Below are 20,207 nucleotides of genomic sequence, written 5' to 3' on the forward strand. Positions count from 1 at the left end.
CCCTCTCGATGAAGGTAAAACCCTACGTCCTGCTTGATTAATATTGATGATATGGGTAGTACAAGAGTAGATCTACCACGAGATCAAGGAGGTTAAACCCTATAAGCTAGCCTATGGTATGATTGTTGTTTGTCCTACGGACTAAAACCCTCCAGTTTATATAGACACCGGAGAGGGCTAGGGTTACACAGAGTCGGTTACAATGGTAGGAGATCTATATATCCGTATCGCCAAGCTTGCCTTCCACGCCAAGGAAAGTCCCTTCCGGACACGGGACGAAGTCTTCAATCTTGTATCTTCATAGTCCAGGAGTCCGGCCGAAGGTATAGTCCGGCTATCCGGACACCCCCTAATCCAGGACTCCCTCACTCCCAAACCACCACTACGACCCGAACTGCTTACAACAAAACTTTTATTGAACCCTAATGAACCAGCTAAATTCTCAACTCTCGTACCCTCTATTTGAGTTTCAAGAATACAAAGTACAGAGGGGGCAAACTGCTCCGTCATCTCACGGAGCTCGCGAACTGTCGCGGGGTTGCCAGCACCGCGACAGTTCCAACATAGGAGACTCATTGCACTTGGCGCGACCCCCTTGGAGGCCCGCCATATGCGCATCGTTTTTTTTGTGACTGTGTTCTTCCCATTAATCTTGTCCGCTACTGAGGATGATAGCTTATTTCCATTTTGGCTCCTGCTTAGCCGATGGGCTCAATGGATCTTCTGGGGGAGGTAGCAGCAGAGGTTTATTCGCCCCGTCTACCACTGAAGCTGGTTTCACGACTGATGCCGCTAGATCATTCGCCACAGCACTCCTCTTTCTGTTACCATCAACTTCATCCATGTCCATATCTTGGTTCTGCTGGGTATTCTGTTCAAAACCACGGCCCCTGCCTCTGCCCGCATTGCCTCTTCCTCTTCTGCTGTTCCCTCCTTGTCCTCTTCCTTCTCCAGGACCTCTACCGGGTCCTCTGAACCATGATGCTTTCAAATCTCTAAACACCAGGGCCTTTGGAGGATGGACTCCATCGCAACACTCCTTGAAAAGATGACCCAATAGGCCACACACAGCACACCAAACCGGGAGTCTTTCGTATTTTCACCCTGAATATGAGCCGCTGAACGGTGTCCTTCTTGATCACCAGGGATACAACGTTTTTGAGTGGTTTGTTGACGTCAATCTTGACCCTCACTCTGACAAAATTCCCCTCAAAATCATGGGAACTTGGCTCGGCATAAATAAACTCTCTGACCGTCGCAGACAAAGCCTTGATCTTGGAAAAGTAGCCTTTTGGGAAGTCGTGGATCTGGATCCACATCTCAATTCTGTTCAGCTCGATCGTCGACGGCTTTGTGAAGCCATCATACGGCGCCAGCACCACCGCTTTCCCTTTGTAAGCCCACGGTCCTTCTTCCATTACGCGTTCCCAATCTCCAAGGCAACCGAACTGCATCGTGTACAAGTTCTCCTCCAGGGGCTTGATCTTGACTTCCTTCGCCAGGTCCCAAGCCACCCGCATGGTTCTATAAAACCAGAATTGACTATAGGGTTTCTCAGTGTGAACCCTAGCAATGATCATCCACCGGGTCGCCGCCTCTGGCAGCTCCTCATCTTCCATGACCACATCTTCAAGTTCATCTTCTTTCAGCCCTAACTCTTCCATCATCGCCTCTAGATCAGATACGGGCGCACCCGTCCGTGATCCCGAAGCGGAATCTTCTATCGTACTCTTGCCCGAGAAAAACCTTGGCCGCGGGCTTAATAGATACTTTTGTTGCAATGAGAGACGTTTTTTGGAATAGGAGGACCCCCAACTTATTTGGGCCTTAAACATGGGCTTAACCCCTCAGAAACAGAACCTCCGATCCAGCCCAACTACCCCTCTCCCTCTCTTCTCCCGCACATTCTCCGACACGCTGCCCCAAAACTTTTGCAGCGCCTCCAAACCCCGCTTCTCCATTCCTAAAATTCCCCCAAAACTCCCAACTCCGAGCGGAGAATCCACACGATTCGGCACCCATTTCGAACCGTCCCACTCGCCGGAGGTGTCGCGATGCCGTCGAGGAGCAAGCGCGACCGCCGCGGCAGCGATTCCGAGGAGGAGGAGGAGGAGGAGGTCGTCACCCTCTCCTCCGACCCCGACGAGTCGGAGTCCGAGGCGGAGCGCGGGGCGGAGGCGGCCGACGACGACGACGACGAGTACGTGGCGGACAGCAGCGACGCGGGCGGCGTCGAGGACGAGGCTGAGGAAGGGGGCGACAGCGATGACGGCGGCGGCGACGGCGGGCGGCCGGTCCGGGGCGGGCGGCGTGGCGCTGCGGAGCCCGACGAGGAGAGGAAGTCGCAGAACGTGGACGCGCTCGTCAGGTACTCTCCGGCCCGACCATCTCGGCCCATGTGTGCGTGTCCGTGCTGTGCGCTGGTGGTGTATCGACGCATCTTGTGGATTCATAGGGGCTAGGGTTCGCGTTAGTGTTCATCTAAATTTTTTATGGCGACGATACTAGTCGATGGATGCTCCTGAATTGTTGTGGGGCATGCTTGTGGTTTCAGATGCCAATTCAGCATAAGAGTCCCCAGTGATACACTAGTCCACGCCCTGTTAGATACTAGTACATTTGAACAATGTGCCTCAGCTTGGGTGTGTTTGATCCGGTTCCTCCAGAATTTAGCATAAGAGACCCAAGTCAAATTCCTCTCCCCACACCGTGGTCTGTTCTGGAAAAACAGGATAGAATTTAAATCCTATGTAACTTACAATGTGGTAGACGGATCTCTCTTTTTCATCCCACTCGATTGGTTGTTTGCCATGTAATCTGCAGGGTTATCTCCTGAGAACTTTGTTCTGGAGTATCTAAGCCTGAATGTTGATGCTTTGATCTGACACCTCTCACTAACTAGCTATACCTGTCACTCAAGTTTTCGTAACGGCTTCAAGCTGAATATTGCCATTCAGTGTAAGTACGGTGGCTGTTGAGTATGCATATGTCTGAATGACTTGGAGGAGATCACATGAAGCTGGCAAATATGGACAGAGAGATTTAACCTTCTGTACTCCGTCTTGTAACTCTGTTCATATTTGGACAGAATGGACTTAGTCAATAACTCATTGTGCATACCAAGTAAACAGTAGGTAGCTATGTGCAACAGAGCTCTGTAGTGTGGATACTCTAGTCATCTCTCTGTGATGATTTTAAGCATAGAGATATGAGAGTGAGCACCTTGTACAATAGGACTAGCCTTCTACATGAAAAAATCCGGAAATCTTACTGTATTGGTCAGAGAAAGTATGGTCAGCTGGAACAATCTTGCGCTATGTGATGTATTGCAAATGTTCACTTTAAGCCTTTTTCTCAGTTACAAGTCATTTTCTCTTAGATTGCCTTGCACACACTGAAATTTGTTTTGGTTTAATCGACTATAACATCACAAATGCACTCTTTTGTTTGAAGATATTTATGCATTTTTTCCTGGTTTCTGTCAGGGGAAACCTGGTTGTCAGAAGGCAGCCACTTATTCCACGTATCCTTTCAGTTTCTGATGCGGCAGCGATAGCTCGAAAACCATTCAAACCTCCGTGTGGAAATGGATATAGTGAAAATAGTGAGCTTCTTGCTCGGCGCCTTTCAGCTCGTAAAAGATTTGTCCCGTGGGGTTCAGCACAGCCATTTGCAGTTCCAAACAATCTTCAGCAGCTGCCTACCATTGCTAGTGTTGATTCCTCAGAGAAAGAGGAACCTCTTCCATCTGGCATAGAGCCATTAATTTTGTGGCAACCCGAGGAATGTGACAAAGAGAATAACAATTTTACTGCAATTGAAGTTGATCATCTGCTTGTACGTTACCTTCGTCCTCATCAAAGGTAATATATTATCCTGTTAATGTTTTTCCTATATTCATTTTTTACATGCTCGATGGCTTGCAGTGAACCCTCTATTTTATGGTTCCCCCCACAATAATTACAATCAGCATTAACTTTGTGCAGAACATGTACTCTCTGTAAGTTGTAGACATTCACATATAGATACTACATATTGCACTGTAGCTTTATTTTTAGTCTAAGCAGGTGCAAACAATAACTAACAATGCTGATTTCTTCTGAATCTTTGAGATGAAGATAGTAAATCACATGATTGTGTTGTAATGCAGGGAAGGAGTTCAGTTTATGTTTGATTGTGTCTCTGGGTTGCTAAGTGACGATGGAATTGCTGGATGCATTTTAGCTGATGACATGGGGTAATAAGCTGGAACAGTTCACGCCCTCCCTCTTGTCCATTTTTATACTTTGATATAAATACGTAATGTTTCTGTCTTTCAATCCTTTTATTTAGTCACTGACTCACTGTTACATAAAGCTACTTCTGACGCTTCCTTGCACTTTCCAGATTGGGGAAGACTTTACAGTCGATAACTTTGCTATATACCCTTCTTGCTCAAGGCTTTGAGGGTAAGCCAATGGTTAAAAGGGCTGTCATTGTAACCCCCACAAGCCTAGTTAGCAACTGGGAATCTGAGATAAGTAAATGGTTAAAAGGCAAAGTGCACCTGCTTGCCCTCTGTGAAAGCACGCGTGCTGATGTTCTTTCTGGAATAGGAAGTTTCTTAAAGCCCTTGAGCCATCTTCAGGTTTTCTTTTATCCAAACTCTTTTCCTTTCTGCTATTTTCTATTTACCATGCTTACTAATTGCAATCAGAATTGCATGTTCGTGACAATGTCTGGTGAATTTATATGTTTGGAATTGTTATCAGGTACTTATCGTATCTTACGAGACCTTCCGCATGCATTCGTCAAAATTTGAAATACCAGGAAGCTGTGACCTTCTCATATGTGATGAGGCTCACAGGCTGAAAAATGACCAGACACTAACAAATAAGGTATATCAGTTTGCCAATTCAGTTGCGTTTCATACATACATGAGTCGTTTGCACTTGAGTTCATCTCCGATTTTGCTCTTCTTGAACTCATGAAAACACTTGATGCACCAGGCACTGGCGTCCCTTCCTTGTACACGGCGTATCCTGTTATCAGGTACCCCAATGCAGGTAAGTTTTTGCTTTCCCATTCTTTTCCATATTGTAGCTGGAACCATTGTTTTGAATTTTGATATATTCATTTTCCTCTGCAGAATGATCTGGAAGAGTTCTTTTCAATGGTAAATTTTACAAACCCAGGAGTTCTGGGGGATGCCGCATATTTTCGCCGATATTATGAAGTATGTACGTTTTATGAAAATCACAAATTATACTGCTAAATACTCCATCCGTCCCGAATTACCTGTCGCAGAAATGGATGTATCTATCCATTTCCGCGACAAGTAACTCAGGATGGAGGGAGTATGAATTACAACTATTTATTAACAGATAGTGGTGTTCTCAGATATTTGTTATTCAAGTTTCTTTGTGTGTTGTGCACCTAAAATCATGTGCTATTCCTGTTAATTGCATTCTATCTTCCTTTCCTCTGTAGTTAACTCTAACATTACCTGCCCTTAACTGAAGGCACCAATAATTCGTGGAAGAGAACCCACAGCAACTGCAGAAGAAAAGAAGTTGGGATCTGAGAGATCTGGACAGCTTAGTGCAAAAGTAAATCAGGCAAGTCCTTTTCCTCTGAAGAAGGTTGTCTGCACCCTGTACTGCATATTTTTGAACAACTGTAATGTCCACATTTATGTTTTAATCTCCTCTAGAATTGTTTGGATGCATTTTCTTCTACAATTTAACGGGCTCTAGGTTAATTACCTTCTGAATTCTTCTGATGGCTTCTCAATGATATTCAGTTTATATTGAGACGGACGAATGCCCTGCTGTCCAATCACTTGCCACCAAAGGTATGTTCTGTCCAGTGTATATTTGGCTGGATATGTTCATCGCACATTCAGAAAAGACAAAAAGAATTGTGTACCTGCTATCCGTTTTGTCTTTTATAGTGATTCCTCCTTTTTACATTATATAATTGTGCCTCATCTACATTACTTAACCCTGCTTATGTATAGATTGTTGAAGTAGTGTGCTGCAAGCTGACTCCTTTACAGATGACACTGTACAACCACTTCATACACTCCAAAAATGTAAGGAAATTTTATACCGTTCTGAGCAATATTCAATAGGCACATGTAAGGTACTCGGAGTTATATTTACAGTAGTCTGTGGTTGACCCTGTCAGGTTAAACGCTTGATATCTGAAGAAGCAAAGAGTTCTAAAGTTTTGGCATATATTACTGCTCTTAAGAAATTATGCAACCATCCGAAGGTAAATAATTTCAGTTTAATGTTTCGCCCCACGATATATCTCTTTCAGTGAAAGTAGTTTCGACAGTAGGATCAGAGTTTATTACAATGTATTTTTTTACCGCAATTAGTTAATGTCCGTACCTTGCTATACCCCAACACATTGAGCTGTCTCGTCTGGTTCTGCCTTCTACACGCCCTTGGCTCCGCCGCTGCACTTGGTCGATGTCCTCACCTGGCATCATGATGCTGTGGCCCTGCTTGACCTACACCTACATCCTCAGCATCTCTGCCACACTGAATTGAGCTTTGTCTTGACTCCTGTCACGATTTGTGTTGAAGTATTTGATTTTTCTTCCCCGCATCGAAAAAGTATTAGTTATGTTGTTAAGATATGTATCTGCGGCATTGTTTATAAGGTGGTAAGACGACCTAAGGCGAGCACCAACCGCCCTGACGCCTAAGTGACTCGTAAGCGCCTAAAGCGTGCATAATTGTAAGGTGCTGGCGTCCAAGGCGGGACGCCTTATAAACAATGACCCGGGAGGTTGAAGAGGGTGAATGAATTCCCACCACCACCGTCACCAGCTCTAATATTTGTAGTAGTAACTAGTAATGGATCTCTCTTTCAAGCACCATAGGCTTAACTAGTATACTTCTATATTGCTGTCAAGTGCTACCCTGCATCTGCATTGTATACTGGAATTATGTACTTTTCAAGACAATGTCCGTTGACAGTTTTAAAGCTTGCTGATGATAATGTATCCTGCATAGATTGACAATGTTATAAGCTGACCCCATATTCCTTGTAGAATGTGGAATAGGTTTGGTAACCGAGTTCTTGCACTGACTTCTTATTTCTTGATTACCTGGCAGCTGGGAAGTTACTAATATGATTTGATAGGTTATGGGAAATTCTGGGCTGTTGTTGCCTGTGTTACTGTTCTTCATAGCCAGCCTGCATCAGTTTCACTTTTTTGGTAACTATATTTAGCATCACAAACATATGTTGCTTGGTTATCTTGCTATTGCAGCTAATCTATGACACCATAAAGAGTAGCAAGTCAGGAGGCTCCGGTTTCGATGACTGTCTACGCTTTTTCCCTCCAGAACTGTTTCAAGGAAGGTATGCCTAACTTTTCTCACTAGCTTCTCAAGCAAATCCAACTTACCTGTATCATTTCTTTTATGCAAGATCTGGATCATGGACTGGTGGAGGAGGAATGTGGGTAGAACTATCTGGCAAAATGCACGTGTTGGCTAGATTGCTGGGGCACCTCCGACTGAAAACTGATGACCGTATTGTCCTTGTATCAAATTACACTCAGGTAAGATGTTTTTAATGTATTATGTTGATAACACAGTATCATTGTAGTAAGGTTTTGTTGGTCTTGGCGGGTCCATTGGGGATGGATGTTGTAAGATTTAAACTACGTTCCTCTCATTAATGAATTGGCTAAGCTCCCATCTGTATGCTTCAATAATAAGAAAATATGAAGGTATTGTTGGTGATAGCAAAATCCGTATCTCGAAAACTTTCCTGGGGTCCTGCAACAATAAGTCCAACATGAGCGCACTTATTACTGTCTATGTTGTCTTGAAAGTTCTACATTCTTTGTAGCCTTAGGCCTGCTAGTGCTAGCATTCTTTACACTGGCTAGTAACTTGTAAAGAAAGGGATACTAGTAACCAGTAAGCCATTATTAATGCCAAATCTTCATTGCCTTTACTATCATGTTTATGGTCAGACCATATCCTGCGGATATACTAATTATAAGAACTACGAAAGTCAAAAGGTATGTACTCCCTCCGTTCACAAATATAAGATGTTTTGGATATTTCAATTTGGACTACATACGGACTGAAATGAGTGAACAAACACACTAAAATGTGTCTATATACATCCGATTCAGAAAAAAGTTGGAACCTCTTATATTTGTGTACGGAGGGAGTATCTTACAACCAGAATCCCTACAGCACGAAGTCAAGAACATTGTACTTGGAATTAAGGGTGAAGTGATAGAATTACCTTAAACCTATATATTGGATATATGTTTGGTTTCCTTTTTGAACTGTCAAAATCATATATTTAAACTGCTCCCTATCCAAATTAATTGATGCAGTTTAGTACACCTTTATATACTAAACTTGTGCTAAAGCTGCGTCAATTAATTTGTATGGAGGGAGTACTAGTTTCTGCACAAGTGCAGGTGACCTTATTTTTGCACCTCTTCCTACTTGTTTTGTGTACTACATATTCTCTGTATGTCTGTCATCAAACGAGAGAGTACAGTCTTTAGAATGTGCGTGTAAACTAGTTTCTGTTCATAAAAGGTACTTGTTATAATTAATTTGCTCTTTGGATACCTGCACTCTGCAGAGCTGGAGTCATTAACTATTATCATTGTTTAAAAGTGCAGACATTAGATTTATTTGCACAATTATGTCGGGAAAGAAGATATCCATATGTTAGACTTGATGGATCAACATCCATTAATAAAAGGCAAAAGTTGGTGAACCAATTCAACGATCTATCTAGAGTACGTAACATCAACCTTGTACCCTGAACCGAAGAACTTATAACCTATTATTATATTCTAAATTACTGTATTTGGCAGGATGAGTTTGCCTTTCTACTTAGTAGCAAGGCAGGCGGTTGTGGGCTTAATTTGGTGGGTGGAAATCGATTGGTTCTCTTTGACCCAGATTGGAACCCTGCCAATGATAAGCAGGTAAATATCTGTGATTTATCACTCTTGATGGTTCTGTTTGACTCCACACACCTTGCATGAGTTGAACCTTTTCATCTTTTGATATTTGCAAAGGCTGCTGCTAGAGTCTGGAGAGATGGACAAAAGAAGAGAGTGTACATATACAGGTTCTTGAGCACTGGAACCATTGAGGAGAAGGTTGACAGATCCATTTCTTTTCATTCCTTTTTACTTACTTTTTCATTATCAAGTGAAGGAATACCGAGTTGCTGATTACTTCTTCTGCTGACAATATGATATGCCACATTCATCTATAGGTATATCAGCGTCAAATGGCAAAAGAAGGCCTCCAAAGGGTTATTCAGCAGGAACAAGCAGACGACAAAATGCAGGATCAAGTACCTGGAGTTTTCTTTTCGATCCTTGAATGTGCCAAATATGTTAATTTCTCACGTCTTCATTTCACTTTTGCAGGGCAATTCTCTTTCAACAGAAGATCTGCGTGATCTTTTTACTTTGCATGACCAAGTCAGGTGAACTCTGCTTCTCCATTATAGCTTGGATCAGTTGCCAGTCATGTACATAAGTGTAATTAAGTTGTGTTTGCAGTCACCATTTTGTTGGGATCAAGGTCAAAGTTTCTTGCATATTACTCCCTCCATAAAGAAATATAAGAGCGTTTAGATCACTACTTTAGTGATCTGAACGCTCTTATGTTTCTTTACAGAGGGAGTATCATGCAAAACATAAGGCCTTACTACATAAATTGTTCATAAAAGGAGTTCATGATCATTTGATTTAGGTTGAGTGTGTAATAAGTAGTCAAACTACCATTGGCTTGCAAACAAAATGTCAAAAACTGTTGCATAATATGCTATTCATAGAAACCAGATTCGTTTCAAAGTTAGGCCTAAATACTCTTTTATTAGTTATTACCATTGAATACTATTCAAAATATGTAAAAGCCAATATCCAAATTCATTAGTTCCGTCTATATGTAGTTGATATTATACATCATCCTTTTCCTTCCATTTGGTCTCGCAGGTCTGAAATACATGAAAATTTGAAGTGCGATCGCTGTAATAAGGATCACTGTATGCCGTTAGATGGTAACGGTTTGGATTTAGATGCCGCTAAGCATGATACAGTTTCGACATCAAAAGAAAAGTTGTATACTGATATTGGTGGCTTTAGAGAGATCTCTGGATGTGTGCAGAAAATGAATTGTTCAAATCAACAGGTAGTTTATGCGACACCCATTTCTGTTAGAATGTAGTAGCTCTGTAGTTGCTTCAAATCTCAAGTACTTTGCTGCTCTGCTCCGTTCACACCCTTTTCAGATCGAACAACCTTCTGAAGAAGATTTACGAAGTTGGGGCCATCATTCTGATCCATCAACTGTACCTGATACCATCCTCCAGTGTTCTGCTGGTGATGAGGTGATAGCCTCAGTTCATGTCTCTTATGCATCTAGTTATATAGGTCTTCTTTGTGTTAGAACTCACAAATCTCACACCTTTGTTACTTTTTTAGTTTTTCCAGTTGTTGTAAGATTCTACCACTTCCACTTGATACACTCATTCTTACAGTTACCAGTTTTTTATCCGATTACAAGGAAAAGAAAGTTTAGTTTATTAACGTGGTTCTGTGGAACTGCTGCCATTTGTTAACAAATGACATGTGTATCTTGCAGGTTTCTTTTGTTTTCACCAATCAGGTTGATGGGAAACTTGTTCCAGTTGAATCTATGGTGCGATCAACAGCTCATCAACCAAATGGAGTGACAGCTAATGGAGAAAAAGAAGCGGTGAAAATAAATTCTCCGAGGAAACCTGGAAGGCAATCTTTACTTGGCAAGAATTTGAAGATGATGGGATTCAATTTGAAGAATTCCTCTTTGAGATCTCCAACTGAATCCAAGAGGACATCTCCAGTTTGCTTGCAACCGTTGAAAAAAACCAACCCCTCGTCAGATCATCAACCTCAGACTAAGAGACTTCATGTTGCTTCTGATATATCTGATGATGATTTTGTTTGAATCCATCAAACTTAGAGCTAAATTCTCTATTGAAATGACATCTGTTGATCTGTATTATGCTGTGTAAATACTGCCATCTCCTTCGTGCAGTGTATATACTGCATATGGTTACGGTGAGTAAGAAATCATATGAACCCCCCCCCCCCCCCCCCCCCAAAAAAAAAGAAAACAACCTTGCATCCCTTTGTAAAACGCATATCAAGTATATTTATTCAAAAATTGAAACGGTTGTAACTTTTAGAAGCTAACCGCCTTTTCAAGTGGACAGAGCATTATTCATCACTTGGTCTTTCCATCAGAGTAAGAAAAACTGACATGGTTGCTGATAACCTGCAGATCATTCCAAGACGAAGGGCTGCACTACAAATCTAATTATTGTAACACACTAGCATCAAAGGTTCACTTCTGTTTTCGTTTTTCATACATTACAATCGCACAATGTGAGGCTGGTTTACTGTAAATTCATGGCATCCTTGAGCTTGTCTATAGATCTACTTTTCACTTCATGTGATGCTGTGGTAAATAATATTTTGGCTATTTTGACTGTTGTCTTAGTCTGTGTACAGCTTCCACAACTGGCCATAATATGGCTCACATTTGTTTTTAGGCCAGCACTTCTATCAATGTTAGCTCCTGGATATACATGCAGTTCTCAAATAGTTTTGGGTTTATTATTGTACTAAATGCTTCTGAGCTTAGCACCTCCGCTACCCCCCGCGCGGGATCTGAGAGATGTTTAGGTTGTAGCCGTTACCGTAATAAAAGTTCATGAATTTGTGAGATCTGCAGTATGCAGAGGAGACCAGCTGGGCAATTTGAGTGTGTTATTCTGACAAATAAATCGGGCACTGGGTTGTTTGCTTTCGCCTCCAGCTTTCTGTTATTTAGGCCTTACCATGTGGGTGACAGCCACACTCTCAAGTTAGTGTATTAAAGGCTTGGCATTTGCACTGTTGTGGTCACCCCCTTAGCATAGTCAAATCAAAGTACTCGTAGATCCAGCCTAGCGGCTATTTTAGTATCATATTGATCAAGTGTAAACTGAAAAATGGAAATTCCTGCTTATACAGGGGCTCACATTTCTTCAATCTACTCAAAATAGAACTTCGCTGCAATATAAGCTGGATGTTTTCCCCAGAACATCCTTAATATGATTTGTTGTATTTTGACATTAGAATTGCTACATGCAATGAGATATGTAGCCAGAGAAAAAGGGTGGGTGGTCTTCACCTTCAGTTATAACTATAAGGAAATATCTTCTGTTCTTTCCTTTTTTCTTGAGATCTGTAGGACTAAAGGTAGTGAGTTGAGTCACAATGAGGCTGGTCTTCATTCCCACCACTCACATGTGCAGTCACAAAAGTTAACACATTGCTAGAAGAAAATAATTGGTGCTGTTCATGTGCTCACATGGGTTCTCTTGATCTTAAGAGCTTGGCTTATACTAAAACTTTGACCATTATGTGGTTAGGTTTTCAAGCAACTTAACAAAATAGAATGCACATGCTTCTCTCCCCATGAATGATCTGCTTTTCCTATAATGGTTGTGAACTCTCATCAGTAGCTAAAACGTAATTCTATTTATAATGCATAATCTGCAAAAAAATCCACATATTTTGAACTTTTGATTCCGTGTTCTTAGAGAACTCATACGGATCCTTTTTTATGTAATGATATTGCTGTGGAAATTAGACCTCACCTCAAACTGTTGATTTAGATTAGTTGGTCCAGTATTTCCAGCATAAAACCCTAGTTCTGTTGTCCTTGATATTACTGCATCATACCAATATGAAGATCCTAATTCAACCCATCTATCTGATAGTAGTGGGGACAAGTGTTAAATTTGATGACATACTTAAGGGTCATTCTGAAATGTGTTAGAAAAGTTTCTCTTCCCTGGCATGTCATGTTTTATATCTTTCCTTGGCTGCTAAGGGGGGAGTGAGGATAACATGATTAGATGGGTGCTTCAAAACTTTATTCTGTATTCAAGGCTGGGTGCACTGGAAAAGGCACATCATCCGACAACACAAGTAACCTAACCGAGGCTTAATCTGCTATCCTTCTTATATGCGAGAGTTAATTATATATATATATATATATAAGAAGCCAGCACCCTGCTGGAGGTGGCTATTACGTCCAGTTCATAATAAAATGTCCCTTTAGACATGAGCCTACTAAAACTTTTGAAACTTTGACTACAGATATCTTTTTGAATATCTAGCCTTGATACTTGGAGATCATATATGCAGATTTGCCTTGAAAAGTACTGGCATAATATCAACCTTTGTTTCAATTTATTGATATATTTGTAAATAGAAGTTAATGCTCCATGTTATGTGTCGGAGACCTGTCCAAAACGTCAGCTTTTCATGATCTGAATGTGGAGTATCTTGTTGCTGGTAATTTTACCATTCAAGCATGTTACTCTCCATCCATAATCCATTAACATGGTACTGTGAGGTGACCTGAGACTAGACGGGTATTTAAAATGGTCCTGTTTCCGCTAGGACACTATAGTTGTGACTTAATAGAAATAGGACAGGCATTACTAAGGAACAAGAACACTCCTTGACCGGTCCGCTGTGAGGTGACCTGTAGGAGGCACAGGACGGAGGACCCGTATTATGATTGGTCATGGAGATGGAACCACTGCGGGGAGGGAGAGGATCCTTTGGGATCACATGGTCCTCCTATTCTGAGAGGTCCATGTCGCCACCTCACTCCGGCTAAATAACAAACCGGTCAAGTATCGGTCAAATGATCTTGTTACCTACCTTCTCCCTCCCTCCTGCTGGTGCCCAACCGATCCCAATCCCGGACATGTTTAAGCCCGCTAGCATTTTCTTTTGTTAATGCGGCATGTGCATGTGCACTTAACAATATCTGCCAGGCTATAGATGTTCCAGTTCATCCTTTTTGTAGATAATGAGAAGTTTCAATTCATAGAAATGTCACAGCTAGGATTGGCAGTTCAAATTTCGGAGAAATTATAATTGCAGCCCCCTTTGGGTGTGTTAGACTTTGATTTCTAACATTTTAACTGGATTTTAACTCTGATGATATGTAGCCAAGTAGACTCTGTAAGATTGCTAGCTTATCTGATTCTTTGCTTGGGCATTCGTACTCCGTTATGCCTTGAACAGGGCTTACCCTGGCACCTGGAGATCTTACCATTGACGTTGCTTTCCTCCTGAACAGCACATATCTGTTCATTTGTTATGGAGATCACTTTCTGGGCTCATCTGGTCTTGTTCTTCAGGTCCTATACGCGGTCTTCGCAGGGGCCGCTGGTCCTGAATCCACGGGGAAGAAAGCTACCACCGAACCTACGCCCCCGCCTCCGCACCACACCGTAGGCCGTCGGACTCAAGACCGTACGGATTTTCTTGTTCCTTGGTATATGCGGCTCATGAACAAAGCCTTACGATTCTCTTGTCTCGCATGATCTCCAACAGTTGGCAGGCCAGTATGGCCCTATGCCGTGTGGTGGATCATCATGTGTTCAATGAGGAAAAGGACTGTTGTCTGCGCCTCGCTAATTCCCCCTGCAATTATGGATGGGTCTAATTTGTTTGTTCTACTCTACACTTGGGGGGCGCACGAGAGGTTGGTATCCTTGCACCATACTCCTCGCAAACCCCACTATAATCATGCCCCTTGGCTCATTCGAAGAAATGATCATGCCCCTGGTCTCAATTATTCCATGTTGCTTGATGACACTACTGTTATATGATAATCGCAGACAAAACGTCGATTTCCCCTCAGACGTATACTACCTTTAAAGTTTGTAACTAAGATTATGCCCGCTCAGTCATTTGGTTGCAGTAAAAACACCATCTTTCACGTCACGGCAGACGTCTAGTAGTAGTTCCGATGAATCTGATCTGGAAATAATTCGAAAAGGTTTACTACGTGTCAAGCTGTGAGGTGAGCCCAAGTGGCGTTGGTCGGTGCGGCAGCCAGACCTTGCCGCATCTGGGTCATGCACTGCACGTGCGCTTGCTTCCCCGGTGGTAAAAGGGCCGGGAATCAAGTGCGGTTGCGGCATGCCAGAGTTCACTCTATCCAACCACCGTGCCGGGATTATGATAATGCCAATCACAAGCTGGGCAGCCATTGTTTGACCGCGGCGAGGCCGAGGACCGGCATTCGCCAGTCCCCACACGTCCAAGCAACTAGTAGCACGCTTCCAAACAAGGAAGAATCGCTGCTGGGCGCTGGCACACCGACGCTCCTGACTCCAGAGATTCTTCTCCCGCCATGAGCGCCGCACGCACGCGTCCATGCCCTCCGATCAGCATTGGGACTTGCGATCTATCGTCCCAAGATCGCATAGCATATCAACAAACGGCCTTCTTATCCTGGGCCTGGAGCTGGCATGGAAAAACAAACACAAAACAACAGTTCGGTCCGGAACGATCCCGTGCTCTCAGTGAAAAAGTTTGAACAGTTGTACAGTGGCATGCAGTCAGTCATGCTGTGGCGGTCTTTCAAGATGTCGCCAGGATTTCAAGTTTCAGATGCTGCCGTGACTCGAGAGTCAAGTTCAATGTAGTGACAGGTAAGTGGCTGGCCTTCAAAGCATAACCACGAAAAGCCATGACCAACCCTTACGTTTCATATGGTTCGAGTAAGCCCGCATGCCCGCTACGTATTGGCCATGCCGACATTATTTTTACTGAAATGCCGACATTGTTGCACTCGGTATACGTACTTCCCCAAAAAAAATCTAGGAAAAACTACCACTACTGTATTTCGTTTTCACCTATGGCGCTGATCTATTGTTCACCGGTGGAGAAAGCAGCTCGCCATGCATCTCGATCATCACCGTTCACTACAGGCGGTGCCAAACAATTGCAGCGCACATCCATCTACCCAAAGCTCCACCACAAAGCAGCTCCCCTTCCTCTCCTCTCCTCTCCTTTCTATATAACCCATCCAAATCCACCATCACCTCCACACCCAGTCAGTCACCCGTAACAGTGCCCCGTTTCTTCAGCTCACACGCCAAGACCAGACGCCACCACCACCATCACCACCTTTTACAAGCCTCTCTCGCCACACAGCAGCGAAGCCAGCCCACGACGATCCAGCTATGGCATGCGTTAACATGTACAACCCGGACGGCGGCGCGGTGGCGTTCGGCGGCGGGCAGCCGGGCCCGCGCATCTCCTTCTCCAGCGACTTCTCCATGGAGCCGCCGCCGCCGGTGCAGAACCGGGCCATGGGCCTGCGGTGCCAGGAGGAGGACCAGAACTTCGAGTTCTCCGTGGGCAGCCACCCCATGATGGCCGCCGACCAGCTCTTCTCCAAGGGCCGGATCCTCCCCTTCAAGGTCGAGGGCGGCCGCCCGCCCTCCACGCTCCGCGACGAGCTCCGTGGTGGCGCCGCCGACGAGGAGAGGGCGTCCACGACGCCCAAGGGGTCCAGCCGGTGGAGGGAGATGCTCGGCCTCCGGAAGTCGCTCTGCGTCGGCGGCGGCGTCGCCAGTAATGCCGCGGCCGCCAAGAAGAGCGACAAGGTCGTCGCCGTCGACGCCGACGCCAATATAGCCACCGACATGGCCGCGCCCAAGCAGGTCCGTCCACTCGCTGGTCATCTTTCCAGTCCACGCTAGCCACGTAGTACAGCATAGTACCACTAGTACGCAATTAATTAATTAAGAGCTGTTGGATGAAGTGATAGGATGTCTCATTACAGATGGTTTGACCCATTGCAGGAGCTATGAGAGGTGACCGGCCGATGGGGACGACGGCGACATGATCGGAAACCTCCTTCTTCCTCGCCATCGCTCGCGCCATGTTCACCGGTCTTCTCTCATCGTGCTCGTCAGTCGTTTTGGGTGGCCCGATTGCCTGCGTGCTAGCTAGCTACTCTACATGGCCAGTGTCCATGTCCATGTGTGTGCATGTGTTGAAGAGCAAACAATTCTGTAATTTCACTTCTTTTTCCCCTCCTTTCATAAGTGACCCGCTCTCGATCTCTAGCTAGCAGCTGTCCACTACCACTAGCTAGATCCCCATCACCTCACTTCTTCTTGTTCTTCCAAGCTTTGTTTTTTCCTCCACCACCATCCGGCTCTGCCTGCCCGCCCATGGCCGGCCTGTACATAACGCTTGTGTGTAGATGGGAAATTTATGGTGCAATGATTAGCCCTCGCCAGGCGGCCAGATCTGTGGCGACACGAGCTGAGCCCTTGCTGGCCTTTGTTGTAGGGATCATGCAACAGTGCGCTCCCTTGTCACCTTGCTCCGCTGCGCACCACATGCATGCTTCCTCCTCCTCTTCCTCCACGCGATGTGCCCGGCCGCATGTGGGTTTATATATAAAGGCAGACAGGCGCCGCAGAGCCGGCGCGTGCGAGCGAGACGAAGATCGATCGAGCCATCGAGGGAACATGTCCTCTGCACGTTTTGAACCTTTGCAGCGTTTTGGATGCCGGTCGTGGACCGAACGTTTATGTTTTTGTTTTCAGTTGTATCCCGTTTGAACCTGATGCATAAGGGCTTTATTAATTTAAAGCCGGACGCTTCTAGTTCCAAAAAACATGTCCTCTGCACCGGATGCATCATCATCGTCCTGGCCGGCTAGATCGGTGTTAGTAGTACCACTGATCTTATTGTATTGGCCCGTACGTGAGCAAATGGTGCTCGGCTTTGCGCTTTGCGGGAGAAAATCAATGGTGGGACGGCTATGGTAGCGTTGCTTTAGCGCGTTTCGTGGGCGCACTGTCTCCCCCCGTAGGCGGGCAGCCGGCGGTCGTAGTGGATTTGTATAAGAGGATAGCAGAATTAATATATATAGTACTAGTAATAATGCCCGAGAAAAAACCTGAAAAAGGTCGACTTTGTGTTGTGCAGCACTTGAATTGAACGGGCTTTATGGTCACGCATGATCTTTGAACGATTTGTATCCCCCAAGTTCCCAACTCCTCCTGAATCATTTTGGTTTTTCTGAACGCATCAGGAGTTGTTTTTTCTCTTTTCTCTGAACAAGCCATCAGGAGTTCTGGAAGACTAGTGGTAAGTGGTGTAGCAGAAACAGTGACCGATGGGTTTGAAGACAAGAGGCCGTTTTGTTTTCCCTTTGATTTGACCACGCACTTTGTAACACGGGAATTGATTGCATTAAGGACAGCGATGGCGTCTTGGTTAGATCCCCACAAAATACAAACTGTTCCCATCTTGAGTGGCCAGGTCGGCATGACCTATGCCCAACGTCCCAACCAACATGTCAAGATCAAGTCCCAATCCACTCAGTAAAGAAAAATGATCCCAACTTCCCAAGTCCCCATGGAGCTTTGTTGAAACTTGCCAACGCCTGACGGCTACAAAAACACATAGATACAAACTTAATTTAGAGCCGACAAGAGAGAGATGGTTGCATGCGTGAGATGACGAGGAGGAGGGACGGTCATGTTCAGTTGTTCACTTTGGCACATACTTTCAGATTGGTCGCAAACGGAGCTCGGCAACGGCAAATGATCGTACCTCGGCTGGCCATCTTCTCGCCTGCTCGTCGCATTTTTTCGTCGATCGATCTCCGGACAAACATCTGAATATGCTGGCACTGTCAATCAAATCATGGCGCGCTCGCCGGAAGACTAATCAGTCGACGTACCCGTCGCCGTCCTCGTGCCGTGCGGTGCAGTGTGCAGCGTGGCCAGCCCGGCTCCGCGGTTTTCGGCCCGTGGACACTGTGGCCCGTGGTGGGGCGCCGGAGGATTTCGGCCCGTCGACGCTATCGGCAGATGCAACGCACCATCACCATCGCCGCAATCATTCAGCCAGACGATGCGCGCCCCCTCGTCGATCGTCCCGAGTCCCGACGGCCTGACCTAACGAGGCAGGCAGCTGCCGGCCGGCCGTGGCGATCCCGTCGACGTCAGAGCTGCTGCCGCCGGATGACAACACGGGGAATTAAAGCGGCGACGCGGACGTAGCGACGACCGCGTTCATGCGCGCATCGTCACGAGTCACGACCGACGTGAGGTGAGGTCGGCCGGCCGCGCGCGCCGCGGATAAGATCGGATCTCGTACGAGACGTACGCGTGGTCGAGCTCCGGCGGAGAGATGCTGGCCGGCTGGCACTCGTCCCCGACGGTGCGCGGGCGCAGGCGGCGCGCCGGCCCAACCGATGCAAAAAGGGGACGTGACGGCCGGGTCTTGGGGTTTTTCCAGGGGAGGTCCTATGTGCCGCTCGCTGCGGCAGTTTTTCTTTAGAGGGAACAAAAAGCTTTATTGGTGTGCAGATGTCCCAAGGGATAATTACAACGGGCTTGCTAAAAATTAGTCGATTGAGATTTAACGAAGTCCCAGTCGACCTTGTAGCATTTTGTATCATCGTTTGCAACATTTTTTCCTGCCGGCTGCAACATCTTTCTTGCTGGTTGTAGCATGTCGTACCTCATGGATTGTAGCACGTCATCTCACCGGCTGCAATATCCTCCTTTGACGGTTGTAGCATTTTCAATCGGAGCGGTTGTAGCATATGTTGTCGTTGCTTGCAGTACCGTTGCAACATTTATCATCGCCGTTTGCAGCATCCATCCATGCCGCTTGCAGCACCACAACTAAGCTGACGTCACTCGAATGAGACTTCGTTAAGTCTCAGTCAACTGAGTTCTAGTAAGACCCTAGCTACAATATCATGTGGCTGAGTAAGCATAACAAAAGGTAATAAATTCTATCAGCTTCAATATTACTGCTTCGGCCTTCAAAGATGAACTTGCATGATTCAACGCACTTGTGTGTAACTCCTTAATGATCCCCGCATGCTGGCCCCCTGTGTTGCCTTCTATATCTTTCACCTCTACTTGACAGTCAGACGAGATGATAATATTGGTGAGGAGGAGATCCTTCGCCAAAGCCAGGGCTTCGCGGCACGCAAGAGCATCTAAGATAGTAGGTTCGATCATTCCGACAAAAGTAATTGTCAAAGACCCCAAATGATGACCATTGACATCCCTACAAACGACTCCCGGTGCTCCCCTGCTGGCTCGTCACACCTCTGCACTGTCTACATTTAGTTTGGCCACTCCCAGGAGCAGAGAAACCCATGCTTGATTCTGTGTGGTGGGTGCCACAAAATGTGTTGTCGGTAACATGCTTCTTTCAAGTGTATTGAGCTCTGCAATAAAGGGCTTTGCGAACATGTGGTTTGCCAGTGGTGACTGAAATTTGTGATCGTCCTTCGTGCAAACCAAATGGACCATAAAGTAAC

General features: G+C 45.2%; 2 protein-coding genes across 4 annotated transcripts; both read left to right on the forward strand.

Moving 5' to 3' along the window:
• Positions 1–1,870: 1,870 nt before the first annotated feature.
• RAD54 (DNA repair/recombination protein) lies at positions 1,871–14,663 on the forward strand. Of its 3 annotated transcripts, XM_087528665.1 has the most exons (23): positions 1,871–2,368; positions 3,486–3,863; positions 4,151–4,237; positions 4,387–4,627; positions 4,752–4,877; positions 4,989–5,045; positions 5,129–5,215; positions 5,502–5,597; positions 5,783–5,833; positions 5,999–6,073; positions 6,169–6,255; positions 7,268–7,359; positions 7,429–7,561; positions 8,654–8,773; positions 8,852–8,965; positions 9,059–9,142; positions 9,262–9,342; positions 9,419–9,477; positions 9,989–10,184; positions 10,285–10,383; positions 10,638–11,095; positions 11,319–11,379; positions 14,245–14,663. In XM_087528665.1, the coding sequence occupies exons 1-21, from the start codon at positions 2,055–2,057 to the stop codon at positions 10,980–10,982; spliced, it is 2,922 nt and encodes a 973-aa protein (XP_087384791.1). In that variant the 5' UTR covers positions 1,871–2,054; the 3' UTR covers positions 10,983–11,095; positions 11,319–11,379; positions 14,245–14,663. The 3 variants fall into 3 exon arrangements, with proteins under 3 accessions (XP_087384791.1, XP_048536055.2, XP_048536056.2); XM_048680098.2 differs by lacking the exon at positions 14,245–14,663 and having other exon boundaries at positions 11,319–11,519; XM_048680099.2 differs by lacking the exon at positions 14,245–14,663 and having other exon boundaries at positions 5,129–5,155; positions 11,319–11,519.
• Positions 14,664–15,917: 1,254 nt separating this feature from the next.
• LOC125514747 (uncharacterized) lies at positions 15,918–17,169 on the forward strand. Its single transcript, XM_048680100.2, has 2 exons — positions 15,918–16,563; positions 16,705–17,169. The coding sequence occupies exons 1-2, from the start codon at positions 16,081–16,083 to the stop codon at positions 16,711–16,713; spliced, it is 492 nt and encodes a 163-aa protein (XP_048536057.1). The 5' UTR covers positions 15,918–16,080; the 3' UTR covers positions 16,714–17,169.
• Positions 17,170–20,207: the final 3,038 nt, after the last annotated feature.

The sequence above is a fragment of the Triticum urartu genome, chromosome 6A (assembly GCF_056163025.1).
Source record: "Triticum urartu cultivar PI428250 chromosome 6A, HENAU_Tu73, whole genome shotgun sequence".
In the NCBI taxonomy this organism is placed as follows: domain Eukaryota; kingdom Viridiplantae; phylum Streptophyta; class Magnoliopsida; order Poales; family Poaceae; genus Triticum; species Triticum urartu.